Consider the following 19,170-nt stretch of genomic DNA (forward strand, 5'->3'; position numbering starts at 1 on the left):
ATCTTGGACAACGAAGAAAGACATTTTCAAACTATAGGGGAGGTTTGTGGGAACCTTAGCAAAATGTCAGGCTCCAAAATATTTAGATCTGAATGGTCTTGTCAAAACCGGCAAAATTCTAACTCACTTCTTTTAAGTCAGAGGTTGTTCAGGGTTAACGTGCCAATGTAAAAAATGAAAAAAAAAGAAGGAATTTTCAAAACATGTTCATGAAGAAAAAATAAATAGCTTAATGTTAGAGTTCTAAAAGCAAAATTTAATAAATTAATATATGCATGCCAGATAAAAATACAAAATTACAATTGAAATAGCAATAATAATAAAGGAACACTGCTCAGCATTGCAGATTTCACTGCAACCACCATAAACATCATGAAGAATTACTTAAAGTAACATTTAAAGCACACATTTTGTTTCTGTTAAAAACAAATTACTATATGATGAAAAAACTGAAAGAAACCCAAGAAGAAATCAGCCCCAAAAGTGGCAGAGAATGATATGAAATGTCAATAAACTGCCAGAGGCTCCATTTCATATAAGTCGGCCTTCTTTTTAGTATCAGAAACCAATTACATAGAACATAAAAGCAAATTCACAACAGGTTTACACGGAGAAACATGCTGAATTACAATCACAAACTATCCAGAACAAAGATGCTGCACCAGTTCAGTTGTTTTCTTCATGGAATGAGTCTCACCAGAACAGGGAGAACAGGGAGCAGATCATGCAATAGCTTTAGGCTTTTTGTTTTTTATTTTAACATGATAAACACCCAGGATCACTAGTACTGGAAAGTATGTGTTAACCTTTTTCAACATCAGCTGAATGGCACTACAGAAACGACAGAGAGTTCCTTCATTTTTATCCTGAATACATCGAAAGCTCTAGCAAATATGGAATTCAGCGACAAGAGCCATTAAATTACTTTAAAATATTCCTTCATCCATAGAACACTGTTGCTTCCTTTTTTATTACAAAACCCCCAAAATATTCAAAATAAAATGTCTTCATTTTTTATAAGCATCTCCACCACAAGTCTCTGATAACGGATGTCATTCAATGCAGCCATCGCATCCAGTTCTGGCGCTCTCATAAGGGTTGGTCCAAAAACTATGCCCAGATTCTCTGCACTCATCAGATTTTCCTTTTCATGGAGCGTTACTCTGCAAAATAATGGACAGTGTTTTTCATGTTCCTGCGGTGCCAAACTATGCCTGCATAAGCTTGAAAACCCGGGAAACCGGACAGAAATGTTTTGCCTCCCCCCAAAGCCTAGGAGAGGCTGCCGTTCCCAACAGGATGTATTGGGAAGCATCGGGTGAAACACTCAGAAATTAGCGAGTGCAAATGCTGTGCGGGTTTACAGCGAGTCAGATGTCTGTCCTCCTACCATGCACACAGACCATGTTTACTTGCAGGAGGGGTTGGCACTCCGTGGCGAGCGAGGGGGCTGAGGGGTGAATTCAGACAAACCAGACAATTCTGCTTTTGCTCTTTGCAGTGGCACCATTCAGAGGCCGCTCCTACGGGGAGCAGACCATGTTTGTTATTACGTTAGCAGTTTTATGGTCACTAGAGACATGCTGTTGTGCCCACCCAGGCGGGATGCTGCCCAGGTTCGCCCCGTGGCATGGCTCCACGTGGTCACACTGCTCCTCCCTTGTGCATACAATGGCAATGTGGGTGAAGCACATCACATGTGAATTCCCTGCCTTTAGGCACTACAGGCTGACTGTGCTAAGCTGGATGCCTGGTTCCCCCTCTTCAAGACAAATTGTGTCCTGTGGCGTGTACTAGAAAAGGTAAATCATCACTTTGGGGTGGCTTTGAAACCTCCAGGGTCTCACCGTAACCTCATTTGCACAGCAGTTTGAGCAGGTCATTAAACCTGTGATCCGACAGGCCCACTTCCACCCTTCCCTCTTCTGGGGTCCTTAGCAGCTGCCAAGCAGCCAAGCCCCCAGCTCAGGGAAGCCTCCCGCCACCTGGCTCCCACCTGCAGAGGAGGAGGAGGCAGGGAGGCCACGTCTTGCTGCTCCACAGGAGCCTGACTTGTTCAAAGCTGTGGGCTAAGGCCTTGCTGCGGGGCAGGTTTGCAGGCCACCTCCAGAATTGTGATTTGCCCAAGAACTACACCTGGAGGAGAGGCATCCTCTGCCAGGGCTACTGCAGAAACACATCTGCTCGGCAAATGCCAGAACAGCCACTGCTGCCCAGCCACGGTGGTCTCCGGCGTCACGGGATCGTATTTCTCAGTGGGGGCTCAGAGGCAGCTTGCGCTCTCCTGCGCTGCTCTGCCTCAGCACGGAGAACACAGCGTCCTGCCCAGGGCGGGCAGGAGGAGGCCAGCCTGCCTGGGGCACCCTGACACAGTGCGCCCACCGCTCCTGCCCACTGCAACCGACGCAGTAGCCACAAACGTGCCTCGAAGCTTAAGCTTCTGACTTGTTTTATCCTGGTGAATTGCCTCGCTCCAGTAAACAAATTTAGATTACGCAAATGTTTTAAGACACACTATGGTTTAAAGAATCCATAAGGATTCTCGGAAACAACTAAGGATCCAGGGACAGCAACTGCAAGAGTATGGCTAAATTATTACTCTTTTCACCACTGGTTCATCTTGCGTTGCATGAAGAAATCCTTCGGTATATAAAAAAAATTCCAAGGTTTTTCTTCCTTTTTCTTCCCTTCTGGCTTAATTTTTATTTTGAAACAAGTCAGACTGATGTTTCCAAGCTGCTGTGTCTTCCATTTGTAATTACTCCAGATAAAGGAGCTGTGTCTGATTACCTGAATTCAGAAGCAAGACAACAGCCTGTTGGGCACCCCAGCTCTTTTTTGAAAATGTATTAAAAGGAAGTTTAATAATGAGTAAATTTTGTCACCCTTCTACCTTATCATTCACCTATACCAGAAATACGATGTGTAAAAAAGCAACTTGCTAATTAGAGCAGCAACAGCTACTCTTGAACAGGGTAAGGAAAAATTAACTTCACACTTCACAAGCAGTAAGGTGGGGTTTTTTTGTTCCCAAATCTCTCATCCTTGTGTCTGTTCTAAAACATCAATTTGAAATGTCATTGAAACAAATGGAGAAATCGGGCAGAAACCCTGTAGCTGAATTTTGCCTGAGGCGCTCAGCAGAGTTGACATATTCCTACTTGTAGAACTATAAAAGGAAAATAAAAATAAAAGAGCTTAAAATAAAGACTTTTTCAAAGGAAAGGGAATGATTCGCATATATTGACAGTAAATTCCTGTCACTTGAGAAACTAAAATAGATACCCTAACATGCCACGTTGATTTTTCCCTACTTTCCTGAAAGAAATGGACCCTGTGCTGTTGTACTGGATATTCATCTGTCAGTCCCTCTCTAACAACTTTTCAGCCTGATGACCAACTTCAGTCATATCTGGGGGAGAAGGAGACACCTCAGACAGAATTTGTGCTCCTACATTTTTGAGAAGGTGGCGGGTGGAGCAAGGGGCTCCATGCTGGTGAGGAATGACCGGCAGACCCCACCAGACATGTGGCTGGGGGCCAATCAACACTGTGCCTAATTGGTGTCAGCTCAAGCCTAGTGTGTGCCGTCTTTTTTAGGGTGTTAGGGATGACCAGGTGAGAGGAGACTTAGCAGAAAAAGACACTGATCTTTAGCCGTTAAGCCATGTTAGTTCCTTACCCAGGGAGTGACTTATTCCTCCTAGGGGTACTGAAGGCCTTTTTTGCCATAGATATTCACTGTAACCTTAAATGTTGTGCAAATTTGTTAGGCAGGTGACTTTTGTGCTTCAAAGCTGTGTTTTTTTGACTTACACGCTTCAAGTACTTTGTGAGTGCTTTAAGTGGGATAAAACCCAGTGTTTGGGTGTTCGCTGTTGTGCAGACTATCATTCCCTGCTGCAGTCCATCTCCAGGATTTGGTGGGCCTTGCCCAGACTTTTCAGGAGGTCCTAACATGGTCTTTGCTAAAAATGAATTTGGCTTAGAGTTCCCTCCAGCTAGTCCACCTACCTCTTCAGATGTGCCATGAGATACCGTAATGTTTCACAGTGTGCAGGTGGCAGCAGTTTCAGCGCCTCATGGAGAATTTCCAGCTGTTCATCCGGATCGGTGGTTTCTGAAACACAGAAGGTTCAGCTGTCACCACATGTACAGACAGAATTCACATACAGAAGGACAAGAGCGATGGCCTGCAGAGGAGACAGGGTCTCACAGCTCTGCTGGATTACTGGTTTCCAGAACCTATCCAAGGCTTAGAGTGGAAGATTTGCCTGTCCAAAGAGGCGCTCAGAGCACAGTCAGGATGTGATTGGTTTTGGACAAAGAAAAGTCCCCAAAGCCAACTGCAATCCACCGAAAGATTCCCTGCAGCCTACTAAAAAAAATTCCCCTGGCAAGCCTTGCTGACTGGACTAGTTTTGCACAAATAATCTACAGGTGCAACCCTGGGACAGCAAAAGGTACTGGGAACTTTGCCATCAGTGTCTTTGGCCGTGTCTGTACTACTTGGAAAGAGCCTTCTCTAGAGGAGCACTAAGCCCAGCATCCGGCCCTTGTTTTCTACCCACGGCTACCTCACACCTTTCCAGGTGGGGCTGGTGTGACTGCTATATTGCAGAGATGCTTCAGGCAGCCAGGATGCCTGGGAGAGATGTTCCAGCTGGGCTTACTGCTACGCTTGCAGACTCACTGTCTGCAAGGACAGCCTTGAAGGTGGCCTTAGAATGAGTGCTTATCAGCTTGTAAAAGCACTCAAAATGGACAGCTCTAGAAACAAATTACACCTTATTTCTAACCATTTTCATAAATCACCTTCATTCCAGCAAGACGAAACCGACAGACTTTAAATGTCACTGTCAAGTACTAGGGATTCATGCAAGACATAAAAAAAAGATGTAATCCACAACGTGTGATGAAAAGGAAGCATTCCTGGCGGCAGAGGCAAAGAAAAATGTAACCATGATCACGTAGCATCACGTGGTCGTGTTGTAACATGCAGTGCATATTTAGTCCTGCAGTCCTTACTAAATAGGGCAGGCAGGGTAAGAGCTGATGGGACAGCTATTAAGTCAATAGGCAAGTACTGCACAAAAAGGAGAAGAAAAGGATGAGAATGAAAACTAGGAGGAAAATGTGTTATACTTACTTGCAGACTCTATAAACTTTGGGTAGGCATCATATGTGATGAGTGGAATTGGCAAATCCCTGAAGTACAGTTTAAGTGCACCAGTGATAATATTGATATCTTCATACATATTCACAGAAATATCAGCTTTTTCCCCATCTGTGTGGAGAAGGCACTGACATTAAAGCCTTGGAAATGTAAACAGATGTAAAACAGCATTGAAAAGAAAAATAATAACTTCCTTAAACAAACATTATTGAAAGGGACACAACTACAAATTTTGGCTTTTATAAGCAAAACAGAGAGTTACTGAGCTGTGAACCTGATCATTTCAGGGTGAAATCCTCAAGCATTTTATAAAGACATCTATCCTTACTTAATTTCAAATTATTACAAAAAAAATCAGGGTTTTGGGGGGGGAAAAAACCTGCCTGCCCAATCTAGCAGTATCTATCTTGTAGAAACGTGTGCAAGTTTAGCTATTTCTGAACACGCTGCGTTGCCAAATGACACATTTGTCAGCACAGAATGAGAAATCAGGGGAGTCTGGGAAAAAAAGTAAAAGAAAGAAAACCAACTTAGTCCACAGCCTCCTCATTTTATAGGAAAAAACATGTGTTCGCCATTTAGCTACAGCATACTACCTACTCCTGACCACAGTGGACATAGATCCAGAACTTGGCTTCTCCAGCACATCCCCGCCCTGCTAACGCAGCAGAGGAGGCAGATGTTGTTTGAATAAGTCCAGTCCTCCGGAAAAACAGGAGAGAGTTTCCAGCATGGATTTTGGCCTTAATTTCCACGGGGACAGGGAGACTGCAGCTGGAAAGCCTTTAATTTTCCCACTGCCTTTTCTCAGAAAGAAGAGTTTGTTCTCACTGACCTTCTTTTAGACTTCAAACTTCGTTTGCACTATTGTATTAATCTTCTTATTTTGGCGCTTTCATCCAGAAAGATGGATTTGAGTTGCACAGCCCTCTTAAGGCACTTCACCACTTGCCCTCTATCCCTCTCCTACCCCCGAGTGTAGTTTTACTTGCAAAGTAGGGCAGTAGTTCAGAAGGCTTTGTCCTTCCCTACGCACATCATTACTGAAGCACAGATACCGATGGAAGGAGAAAAGCAGATTTTGGTAACAAAGGCCAAAGTGAAGCTGATAACACTTCTCTGACGGGGAACTCCCCTTCTGCTAGCACAGCTGCCAGACTCTTCCAGCCCCCAAAGCAGTGGCGCATGAGACGGACAGGGGCTGCGCAGAAAAACTGTGTGTACTTAATACATCAGCACAAACTTCCAGCGTGCAGGAAAGACTGTACCTCTGTCAAATGCCATTTTGACATCTTCGATAAGATCACTAAATCCTGAGACTCTGTATAGTCCTTCGGAATTAAGACCTGCAACGAACATTTTGACAAAATTAAAATTAGTCTGAATTTTAGAGTTTCCTTCCACCCAGCTCTTCCCTTGCCACGTTCTTCATTTAAGGCAGAAAACGCGGGCATGTTTTAAAAGCCTTTTCAGGCATTTCTTTCAGAATGATATCTTATCCTGGCCTTTTAACCCTCACCCTTACATTAGCTGCCTTGCTGTATCAGCACTAAATTATGTTTATACAAACGATTTTAGAGCTGAAGAAACACATTAAACCAATTACAACCGATTTAAAAATAACCAAGATTAGCATACTTGATTTTCAGTCATCATTTCAGAATAAAAACAAATACTCTAATTCTAGAAAAGGATACGCAGTCTGGGTTATGGGAACCAGCAAGAGGAAACTCATCAATACTAACTGCCTTTTTTTAGCACATTCACTTAATTTTTAAATAAAAATATTACTGGAAAGATAGGTGCCAATATATAACTATAAAGCAGTAATTGTCCATTAAGCAATTTCTAGCAGAATCTATAAAAATTATAAATGGGCATGAACCATGAAATAATGCAAAGTATAATATTAGCTGTGCAGGGTAATTGGCACTCATAAAATGTCTTGTGCAAATCTGTTTTGAGCAATCATACATTCAGCAGAAACCCAGATGACCCAGATCAATCTAAACGGATTATCAGTAAAGCAACAAAAGTCCATTAACTACGCCTTACCTCTAGATTCAATTTCCCTAATGCACATGTCTACTACCATTGGTCTCTTAGTGAAGTGTGCTTTTACTAGCGTTGTAAGGTCACAGCTGTACACTTTTTTGACATGCTTCAGGTCTGGCTTGCAGTCATTTGGGACCATCTTGGAACATTGCTTGTGCACATTTAAACCACAATCTGAGAGGAAAATGAAAAGACGATTAGGCTGGTGTTTGGTACAAATGTGTATCTTGAGGTCAGTAGTGCGGAGTACGGACGGCTCCTGCAGGATCTGACCTGTTCTTGCAACTACTATTTCTATTGAGACCTCTCAACCATCAAATGCACGAGGTAGGGACAGACCTGAAGGAAGACAGATTTTGTACTCAAGATGTTTCTTCTATCCCTAGAAGATTTAACACAAAGTGACAAACTTTCCATATGCTTTTTCAAATCAGGACCTAGGGGTCAATTATGTTCCCCACCACTATTACATATGTTGCTATCACGAGTTAAACTTTCTTCCCAAGTTGCTGCGTATTTCCTAACACGTACAGTGTTAATGTAGTGCTGGACTGCGGCACTTAGGCTCCTTCTGGGGGAGATAAGGTAGGGTCTGGGTCTCAGAAGGCTACAACCCCTCTGCAGCACACATTGGCAAAGCAGCCCTGAGACCTGAACCACTTCAGGGACCCCTACGCTCCTGCCAGGTGTGGCAGCCCATGCATAGCATTGCTAGTGACAGGGCCCATTCCCCAGCTCGGAGGGGAGCTGAAAAGCAGACGCAGGGGTTGCCGAGCTGGTTGGTGGTTTCTTGCTACAGTTTACAGAGGACTTTGCTGAGTCACAGCGGCTGCAATGCTGATGCCATTTCACAGGGTGTTTCTGAAACAAAGTGGTGGCAGGCACCAAACCAATTCTGTTTACTTTAAAAATGACTTATGGAAAATTTGTTGGTTTTTTTTTTTAAAAAAAACATAAACAACTCTACAGCGTTACTGTGAACTCACTGAGAATGAGATTCAGTTTAAGTGAAACTTAATTCAAATCAGGTTACAGAAAAATGTTTGTTCTGCCCAAAACCATTCAAAACATAATACTCAGCATTTGGGGAAAAGAAATCTTGGAAAACAACACCAATTATACAGTGAAAATGGGAAGAGCAATACAGTCCCCTTTAAGTGAAGCACACATTGCAGTCAACACGACCAGGCAGCCTCCCACACTGCCTGGGGCCCAGGGCAGCCCCCAGCGACTCCATTTTCACTGCCATTCCTCCTGTTTTGCCACGGAGACTCACAGGTGCTTGCGAAGAAATAGCAACCAGCAAGTAAGGCAGCACTTCACTGTCAGGGTGTTTGCTCTGATGTGCGCTCGGTATACGCTGAGACTCCGGTTCTGCAAGTGTTTCTCTACATCACTGCATTGCCATAAGGAGTCCCCTGGATTTCTGCAGAATTAAGGGATGTAGGAGCTTGAAGGATCAATGCCTTGATGAAAATCTGTACTGTCCTCTCACATTGCAGTACTGAGTATCTGCCTATATAGATTTCCTTCATATTTCATTCCTGCTGATTTTGCCAATACTTGTATTTTCATTAAAGATTTGACTTTGTTCTTTCCAAAACAGTAAACCGCAGAATTCATGGCTAAGTTTAATTTCCACTAAGTCAGCTGCAGCCTCCTGCTAAAAGCATTTGTTTACTTATCAGGCCTGTAAAGCAAACAGCTTTGTCACTTCGGATCCTCTGTAAAACATCCAATCTCTGGTTGCAATTAAAGTTCAGCATGTCACCTTCAATCAGTCAAAACTCTCTCAGATCCTGATCCAGATGAAATGGCTGATTAAAATTCTCTTTAGTTATTTCTGTGCAGGAGCGACTCCCTTCCTTGCGAGGAGCAGTTAACATGCAAGACAGGGAGCTGCGAATGCTGAAGTTCCCACCTGGTTGTGATTTTGTGTTGCAAACCCTACCTTGGGCAAAGCCGTGCAATGCGACACCCAGCCCCCTACAAACAAGCAGTACTGCCGGGGCTACCATGGGGCCCACCCTGGTCACCCCTGGTGGCTCGCTTTGACCCACAGCCCTCTCCTGGGCTCGCCCCAGAAGGTGCTCATTACAGCTGGCTGCCGCAGAGTCCCGGGCGGTGGCAGGCTCAACTGCTGTCCCTCCAGCATGGAGAAGTTCAGTTTAGTCATTTGGGTTCCTTCAGTATTTGCTCAGTTGCCTCATTCGTGACAGAGGAAATAGCGACAGCCAAAGCACTTGCCTTCGCCTACCACTTATTTAAATCCCACATTTAATCAAGTGCTCAAGACCCTTAGTTAGAAGGTCCACGACCGCACAGCCTCTTCACGCACCGCACCTACCCTACCTGCGGTTCTGGAGTGTGGAACGAAGAAACTCTGAGCACGCCGGCCAGCGCAGGCAAAGGGAGCTCCACCTACGCTTTAAATATCTATCACCAGCGCTACATCTTGTCTGAACTTTGAGAAAACAGGTCCCTCTGTGCTTTAAATAGGGAACCCGAATTCACAGGAAAACACGTGACTTGAATCCTTTAGTGTCTCAGTGCTTCATTTGTAACATGGGAAGGAGAAGATGCTCTTGCCTCCTCTGGGCCTCGTAGAAACAAATTCATTAAATGTTTGTGGAAATACAGAGGAGAAGTTACTCATCCTTTTGTGTAAGGTTTGAATACTGTGCCATTAAAAAGACCAACGGCTACACTTTCTAACAACAAGACGACACGATACTGAATAGGCGCTATTAAGCAGGTACCATCCATTCTACTTTCAGAACAAGGACAAAGTTGTGGAGTAAAAATAATAAGTAGTGAAATAATTAGAGGCAACATCTTAATGCACACACAGAAGGGAAGCAAATTAAGACTACATATGAAATCTTAATTCTTGATTTCCTTTATTTTGAAACACTAACTTTGCAAGAATAGTATTTATGAATGCAAATATAATTACCATACATAGAATTCCTACAATTGCTGCAGGAAGCACCTGTTCCAACATGTGTGAAACCATCTAGTACGTCTGTCAAAAATGATGCCTACAAGACTGGAATGGCAGTGTCAAGCTCATGAGGACTCACCAGCAATTTTGTGAATGCAAATTAGCTGCTTCACCATATAGCTCAGAGTTATGTTTCTGGGAATCCAAGGATAATTAAGACTAAAATATATTAAAAAAAGGAAAAAACATGCTTCCAAGTATCTTATACTTGACTTAAAACAATTATAGCATTCACTGAGATCATCCTAATTATATTTATATACAAGAAAGTTTCATTTCATTAAAATATCTAACTTATAGAGATGTTTTCAATGTAAAAACCTTGCTTCTGAAAATAATTGTGTTATTGCTAATCCCATAGATTCAAATGGGCTTTGGATCTGACCTCGTTAATACCAGAATAATAATTACAAATGCAAAAGTCAATTTTCCTCCTCTCTTGTTTGCTCTTCCTGTGCATTTGATTAGACTTTATGCACCAGCCCACTGCTTAAGGGCTTACAAACACTCCTGAGAAACATTTAAAACCTGGAAATATTTCAGATACTTAATGCTTAGAAAATGCATGAGCACTAGGTTCAATATTACTGGACTGCGTGGTACCCTCCTAACAATAAAGGCTCTTTACCTCTTAAGTAAGCACAGGAGAGCACTTCACTTTAGCAATTCTGCATCAGTATATACTTCTAGAAGATTTCAGTGGATTTGCAACAGAAATACTGTATTTTTTCCAATAAGGAAGCTGAAACTCACTAGTGCTGTGCTTCCTACCAGGTGGGCCTCCCTCCTGAGCTAACAATACTTTGTGAAAGGCAGCACAGCCATGTCTCAGTCACTAGTCTCTGGTTCAGCTGATAACCAGAGCCATGCATGGATGAAGGATGACTATCTGTCTTGCTAACTCCAGTAAGGTAAAAGGCACTCGAGCAGGAGGTCAGCCCTCCTCTCCACTGAGCACTGGGAACGTGCCAGCCTTCTGCTCTATATTCAGCTTACTTGTTAGTACTAGAAGACAGGAATTACGCTGCAAATTGCATATTATTAAATGAAAGTGCCCTCTGTTCTCATTGCAGGTGCTTCATGAAAGCTTTGAAACCCCTTTAGAATCATCTAGGAAGGAACAAGAAAACCCAGTCCTGAATCTCTCTGTGTGCTGCCACGTGTGAAGCTTTAGTCCTAAAGCTTGCCTTGTTCACACACGAGCTTCATGATTTGGCTGGATTCGTTAAGACCAAGAGGATTAACTTGATTTCAAATTTAGGGTCTATTTACTTTTGGTTATATCAAAATGAATGCAGAATAGCCATGTTGGTGTTAGCAGCTTTACTCTGGATCTAAAGTAACCAGGAGCCTTATCCATCTCTTACAGAAGTTTATCAGAGCTTATCTGCTGGCTGGCTATGCAAATTGAAGAGGAGCTAAAGAAAAATCTCCCTAAAGCATCATATCTGCTGAAAAATCCTATAATAATAATGGACAGAATTAGAAAATGCAGTCATGAACCCTTGCAGGTCAATAGGAAAACTTCTGCTGACTTCAGTTAATCAGAATTTCACCTTATACAGAGACAATTTCTCAGGAACAGAATTGTAAGCCACGCATACTGTTCCTTTTTACAGTGCTATCAAACTATGGCCACATTTCAAATATACCAAATGTGACCAAAAAAATGCAGTCATAAATTCAAGAGTTTATAGGAAGCTTGGAAATTTAGGGAAAAATAAAAGGAGTAATTTTAGACAATAGGTTTAAAAGTCTGTGATAAGCTGCCCTGACTGTAATAGCATATTGATCTAGGAGCTCAGGTGGGCTGTGACATTACATCTATGACAGGTATTAAATTTGAAACTAGCTTGACAATACTTTCCTACGATACCTAGAAAAAGGTTTGGTAATGTTTTAGAAACAGCTAGTACTGATGTTAGTCCAGTGGGCCGAAAGAACAAATAACGTGTTCATATTAATGCATGAGCAGAGCCAAAATATTTATGCACATTAATACTGCTCCATGAGCACACATTAAAAATACTTGCAGAAACTAAAATATACGTAGCTGACGCTTTTTGTTATACTGCTGATTTGATTTTAGTCAGTTTTAGATTCCCTTTGGTTTATGATTTACTGGCTAACATGGCTGCTGATCACACTCTACTGGAACGATACCATATGCCATATACATACTCTCATTATATTTTTGAGTTATCCCGAAGAAAATGTATGCATTCTGTCACTCTGAGAAGCAGCTTTAAGAGCAAAAAGGTAGATCTACATTATCTGCAAAAAGTTCTGAAAGATTCTTCAGAGGCTTATGGTTAAACGTGGGAGGGTGGGAAGCACGGAGCTGGGGTGCTGGCACCATGCATTGTCTTGGGCAGGCCCACTGTGGTACCTGCCAGATGAGATAACACCGCCGCCTTTGGTAAGCTGTCATACAAAGAGGACAGGTTCTACACAAGCACAAAGTATTGCCATTGTTACTTTTGCAAGGGTGAAAAGGTTAGAACGGAATTTGCTCTCATAAATCAGTCATGAGCTACTGGCTTTCCTTTAATAATTCAACACTTGCTGTAGCAGAGGAGGCAATGTTTTCTATTCCCTCAGATGCAGTGTGTGCGAACAAGCACGTGAACACAGCCACCCCACTGGCCCCGCGTGCTGCACTTCGTGCTTCCAAGCACAAGGTAGGGGGGTGCCATGAAGGTTTCCCCTCTTCCTCCTCCTCAGCAGAGCTGCTCCAGCCCTTGTAGCAGTGCTAGAGCTTATGTACATGCCATTTGTTAATGTGCAACGCACATCTGGAACCAAACTTGGTCCCACCAGAGTCTTAAGCCACTTTATTAAGCAGTTCCATGGCAAATATTGTTTCCAAACATACGTGTATGCTCCCCAAATCCATACTACTGTATCATGCACTACAGGTTACATTATTCTTTAGGAAGGAATTTCTAGAGGGCAGCTAGTTTCTTGGCATCAAAATTACCTAATACTACAGAAAAATCAGGGTGTATGAAATAAAAAGGAAAAAAGCCCATCTAACGAGCCAATCCCCCCTTATCCCTAATAAAAACAATACATATGTCTGTGCCTCCAAAAGCTGGTTGGAAAACCCAGGTGAAATGTTCTTTCTGCAGAACCTGTTTGGTGGGAATGGTTTGATTTTCTGGAAGTTTTGAAAGATCGCAGACAGTTTGTTCAGAAGCTTCCCTGGCTTCCTGCCATGACACCTGCCTACCTCCTTGACAGCCCCCTCATGGGCCACTAAGGCTTGCTCAAGGCTTCCAGGCCTGTGTGGGCTTGGAGATAAAGCCACTTTTAGGACTTACAGTTTCAAGAATATGTAGCTCCAGAATAGCTTCCCCATGGGAACGGCTCTGAAGCAAGGCTCTGCTGCCTGATTAGCATTTCAAAATTTTGGAGCTCTTTCCATGCAGGAACACCACCAGATCCTGAGCTGGTGGAACAGCATGTCAGGCAGTGCACATCTCCTCCACCTGCCTGAGGTGGGCAGGGACTGTCCTCAAAACAGCACCCTTCTGACAGCCTGTGGCTTTACTTTGCCCTTGTTCTCTTTTCAGGCTGACTGTCCATGCCCTGCACGGTCAGGGAAACCAGCAGAATCTGGGTACACATCTCACAAGAAACTTGGATGTGTTTTTAAGGTACAGGTGTAGCAGGATGGGAGCCTATCATGTCTGAGGCATGCAAAATATCGTGAGAGCGGCCACCACGATGAGCACACCTTGCCTTCCCCTTTGCTGAGTTATTGTCACAACAGCATCAGTCGTTCTTCCAGGCGCTAAAAGCATGAGCGTTGCTCCTGCACAACTAATGCCTGAGGAAGGGCAGGCTCCTTTGTGGCGTCCTTCATCCTTACACACCAGTGGAGCTGTGATGGACACCAGGGCTGTCCATCACAATGGGTTTCACAGCAAGGCAAAACAAAACAGCAAAGGAAATGGGGCAGTTGTATGTTTTTCAGTTGCTGGTGAATGAAACAGATGAAATGGGGAAATTTAACACTTAAGCAGTAATTCACAGAACAGTCCTGGTTTGAGACTGTACTTTAACTTTTCAAAAAGTGAACTCCTGGGGCTTACTCTGGTCAGGGTTGGCAGCAATATTGCTTGGGCTTAGCCAGTGGCAGCTGGTTGCCCCCAGACTGATAGTTCAGCAGCATGTTTATTTCTATCGGTTCTTCAGAGAGAAATTACCTACTCCAAGGGAAACCAAAGATAGCCAACCACTATGTGGGTGGCAGGCCGAGACAGTTCAGAGCAAATCTATGAAGGCAGCAGAAATGGTGCTTCACGTACAGTCTCAGAGGGTGATACTGCCTGGTGTTACACTATCAAAAGCATCTAGTGAAATACAGTCCAAAAAAATTATCTTTCCTTTAAGATAAGCTAATTAATGCTCTTAAACGAGCCTGTTCCAAAAAAAATCTTCTGATTAAATCACTTATTCATTAAGAACAACAAGCAAAAGGGTACAGAGGAAGGAGCAGATTATACAGTAACTTAATGGGCTGGGGAAGGGGATAGGACACATGCAGCAGCTTGACAAGTCTACTAATCTGCTTGTCTACAAGTCTATTCAGATAGTGCACTAACAGCATCATTAATGCCATGCTCTAGTCTCTGATAACACAGGCTATTCTCCATTAATGCTACCAGGTGTTACAGGTTTGTATCATTCATAAAATGAACTCCCTGGTGCTTATCTGCAAATTTTGAGATGTTGTTATAGTTTCTCTCCTGAACACGTTCTGGGCAATGGGATGAGCCCTGTGAGCACAGGGAAGCCTTATGTAGGAGGAATGTAAAGAAGAATACATTTTTTTAAGTTAATGCATTGGATTTTGAGCTGGGGTAAACTCTTATGTCTTCATTAGCTTCTGCTGAGCTTCAATGTTTACACAAGCTGGTGGCATTATAATTTCAAACACTTCTTCAGTATTTCTACTTATGGCAAAGGCCTGCAGGAAAGCACACTGGAGATGGATGGAGCTTGCCATCGGAAAAGGCAAATTCCTTGCATACACGCGAGTCTTTATCTCACAAAAAATTTTAAGGGCCTGTGGCTAGGATGCAAAAAGTGGAAGCACGACCCTCTGAGTCAGTAGGGCAAGTGCCTATTATAAGGGTTCACTCTAAGGAAGCAAATCTGTCTTTAAAAGAAGTTGATGAAATAAAGATCAAATTTCAGAGAATAAAATTTAAGGAAAAATAAATTATTCCTGTTTTGCTCTGGATATACCACCAGCAGAAGTCATATTAAGCTCACCAATTAACTTCCTACAAGATCCAAATCCTGGACATCACCCTAGGTCTTAATTTTGAAGACAATAAAGTCTTCCCATGTTTGTTGGCTTGCATTAATCCCCAAAACTTTGTAGTCAAGATGACAGCCAACATCTTACTTCAACCAATAACCAGCCTTCAGCTGGCAAAGAGGGTGTCTACATTTACTTTCTGTCTTTATGGATGGGAAAAGATGTACTCCTCCTCCTTTGTCTGCCATAAAACCTGAACAAGGATAACTAGGGAGAACCCATCTTCCAGGGGTTAGTCATACATGAGTGTACCTGACAAGATACTTAAGGCACTCAAAGCTGTATTTTGGTGGACAGGGACACATTCAGTCATGCCGGACTGCACCAAAGCATGAGTCAAGGCAGTTCGAGTTGCTAAGGCATCCTCGCTGGTTGCTACGGCATGTGTTCTGTTATGAATGTTTGGTTCTGGTTTATTATTTTTCAAAGGATTGGCTCGTTCGTGTAACAAAAACTAATCTATCAGCCATTAGAAATAAGCTCCACTTTTTCCTCCTTCTCCTCCTCCTCTTTTCTGAAATGGATGACATTTTTCTTTGTTGTCCAGTCTTGGACTGTCCCACGCTCTTCTTGTATGTTTTTATGCTTCTGCAGAGTAGAGGATTTAAAATGGTTGAGAGTAGCCATGCAGTAATCCATTTGTATTTGTTAAACTTATCACTTCTGTACAGCAAAGTCCTCTTGAGATGTGCAACTGTTTGCTATAAAAAGCAAATGCTTTAAAAAGTATAAAATTACATATGATCGGTGCCGTTTTGCTCATAGGTATTTTCAATAAAATGATTATACAGACCACAAAACAGATTTTGTGGATTTCCCTGGAGTGGCATTGAACCCCATCTGAATGCAAGTGGGCTGCCTCCTGCTCAAAGCTGTAATTTTTTTTGAAGTACAAACCTACTCTGAAAAGCAAAGACTTCATGTGGCTCCTTGTTTACTGTGCCTCATTGTTTCCATATTAAAATGGCTCAGTTCAGAAGCAAAATGATCACTTAGAAAAAAACAAAACCCAAGAAGCCAAAACAGAAAAAACACTAAGACCCTCCCCACATATCTGTCCACTTCTGACTTGCCCCCAGTATGCCTAGATGTGACAGCTTCTGGCTCTGATGGCTTGTACAGCCTCAGCTGACAGGAGCAGGTACACACTGCGGCAGATGAGGCACAGAGAGAAACCAAGAAGCTCAACTGTTTGGACGAAATAACACAGGACTAAAACAAATTTTAAAAATCCAGCCAAATGAACCCTCACCAAAGACACAACACAAACCCCACAGCGCAGGCTAAGCCATGCTGATGAGCCAGCCCTCCTCTGCTGATCTGCAAAAAGACAAAACAAAACACAAGGCAAAAAATCCTACTGTGAATAGCTGTTTCTTACCTAGTTCCCATTTTTATTCTTGCTGATGTCCTATACATCGCTCTACCACAACAGCTCCTGCTCCCCTGCTGCCTGAGGGCAGGAAACCTTAGTTTAAGTCAGCACAAGGCAGACTGGGGAACTGCTGAGCCTGTTCTGCCATGCCCACCCCTGTGGGGCTCTGCCTGGAGTCCCTCTCCTCTGCCCAGCCACTGATTTCTATGAAATTTATGAGAATAAAATCGTCTGGGAAGCCTCTAGTTCTCTGTCAGCTATTGCTGAGGTTGGCTGGTGACTAAATGCTAGCCTTGCAGTGAGGAGGGGACAAACAAGGTGGGTTGGCTGCAACCCGTGCCCTCAGGAAATCCCGACTCTCCTGCTCCCCAAGCCCAAGCAAGCCATGCAGGACACATTGCAGCAACCAGACCTGCCAGGTAGAGGAAGTGCTGCTTGGCAGCCTTGCCACCACACAGCTCCTCACCTGCTCCTCCTTGCACCCTGGCTGGTGATGCTGCACGTCGGCAGCTCGCCTGATGGTGCCAAATGACCCCGAGTGTGGCCTGAGAAACTCAGTCTCCTCCTGCCCCAGCCCCTCGCTGAAGCTTGAACAAGCAAGTGCAGTTGTACAACATGGGATTTTAAAATATAAATAAGATCATCTAAATTACTGGAAGCTACCGACACCAATATGAAACCTCACAAAAGACAGAAAGCCCTAATTATAGTTTCTGAACCTATGAAGTCATCTAATACACATATGTTCCTCTACACTGCAAGCAGGAAAAAAAGAAGACATGCAGTACTTATTACCATCCCCATAAGGAGGAAAGAAAACCAGACTTTGGAAGTTTTCAGAAACTCATAATTTAGGAAAATCTGCATAAAACCAGGAAATCAGCTCTACTTTAGTTACACGCACACACACACAAAAAAAGGCAGTACAAAATCATAAGCACTTTGGGTTTAATTCTAAAAACAATATTATCTGTTCATTCCACAGCGCCATGTAGCATTGTGAGCCTTCATACTATTTGTTTTTATTGATTTTCTGGATCAAAGCTACTTAACATAAATCTGAAAATACTTGGTATTTCTCCTAAATGCCAAAACCGAGGAATCTACTTCACACAAGGACGGCACGCTTACTGGCTCATGTGTCATCAAAAAATTAATACTTTAATCAGAAAACAATTCAAAAACAAAATCAGGCTTCCTCCTTCTCTTCTAGCACTGTATGCCCTGTGTAAAATCAACAGCCCTAAAGAGTACTAAAAAATCTTAATTCATAAGCGAAGGACGTGAGTGCAACCCTGAATACTTAGTGGGGGGAAAATACTGAGAAAGAAAATGCCATTTTTACATAGTCATTACTTAGAACAGAGCTGCGCTCTCTAATACATCCTGGACAGTGCAGAGTCTATTGATAACGACAGAATATTGCATTCAAATAATTATGGGGGAAGGATTTTAAAATATTTCAATCACCTTTGCTTATAAATTATTTTAAGTTTTACATTATTTTGCAGTTCTGTGATAAAAAGCCCTCTTATCTCCTTGAGACAAGATTTCACAAAGCTTTAGACAGAGCAGATTTTCTTAAATTAGCTTGAAAATTCAGTTTCCAGGGCAACATATGCAGGTCTTCATACATCAACATTTCTTTGCACCATTTTTATAAATGTGTTCGCCTGCTAGAATATCATAAAATACTTTTTAAATACAGTAAACTATTTTGATCACTTTGATCCTTTTTGCCTTTGAAAAAAGCTGACTGTCCTTTCTTTTCAGAAGCAGCATATCAATAAAACTGTCAAACTGTTTTACTTCAGGAGGCTTTCTCCCAGAAATGCCTGCAGTGACACCCATGCGTGTAATACTCTTCTACCAGCACCTGAATGTTTATGTAACATTTCAGTACCCATCCCTTATTCATCATCCCTTTTCTTACTTTAAGTTTGCAAGTAGGGCACATGACTTAGGGTCTATGGCACGCTGGGAGTCTGCTGGCTTATACATAAAATTAACCCAAATGCCTGTTTCACAGCAGAAGTGTGGAATTTGCTGATCGCCCACCTTGCACATCGAGACCCTCGGTGAGTTTCTCACACTTACCAATATGTACACGTGTTATAAAAGAAACAAAGGTAACAATGCATCTATCTGTTTTCTCCTCCGTTCTGAAAGGAGGAAAAAATTAAATCCCTTAATTAATTTTCATTTCCCCTCAATGAGCACTTTAGAGG

The 19,170-nt window shown here is 42.7% G+C and overlaps 1 protein-coding gene across 6 annotated transcripts in view; it reads right to left on the reverse strand.

Moving 5' to 3' along the window:
* Positions 1 to 235: 235 nt before the first annotated feature.
* Positions 236 to 19,170, reverse strand: part of CHN1 (chimerin 1) — a 106,921-nt gene continuing 87,986 nt past the window's right edge. For all 6 annotated transcript variants that reach the window (XM_064451646.1, XM_064451642.1, XM_064451644.1 and 3 more), the window contains 5 exons: positions 7,232 to 7,405; positions 6,445 to 6,522; positions 5,150 to 5,287; positions 4,015 to 4,120; positions 236 to 1,163 (listed from right to left, as the gene is read on the reverse strand). In XM_064451646.1, the coding sequence (XP_064307716.1) occupies positions 992 to 1,163; positions 4,015 to 4,120; positions 5,150 to 5,287; positions 6,445 to 6,522; positions 7,232 to 7,405 (668 nt within the window). In that variant the 3' untranslated portion in view covers positions 236 to 991. The remainder of the gene's footprint in view (positions 1,164 to 4,014; positions 4,121 to 5,149; positions 5,288 to 6,444; positions 6,523 to 7,231; positions 7,406 to 19,170) is intronic.

Source organism: Phalacrocorax carbo, chromosome 5, assembly GCF_963921805.1.
Source record: "Phalacrocorax carbo chromosome 5, bPhaCar2.1, whole genome shotgun sequence".
NCBI classification, from domain to species: domain Eukaryota; kingdom Metazoa; phylum Chordata; class Aves; order Suliformes; family Phalacrocoracidae; genus Phalacrocorax; species Phalacrocorax carbo.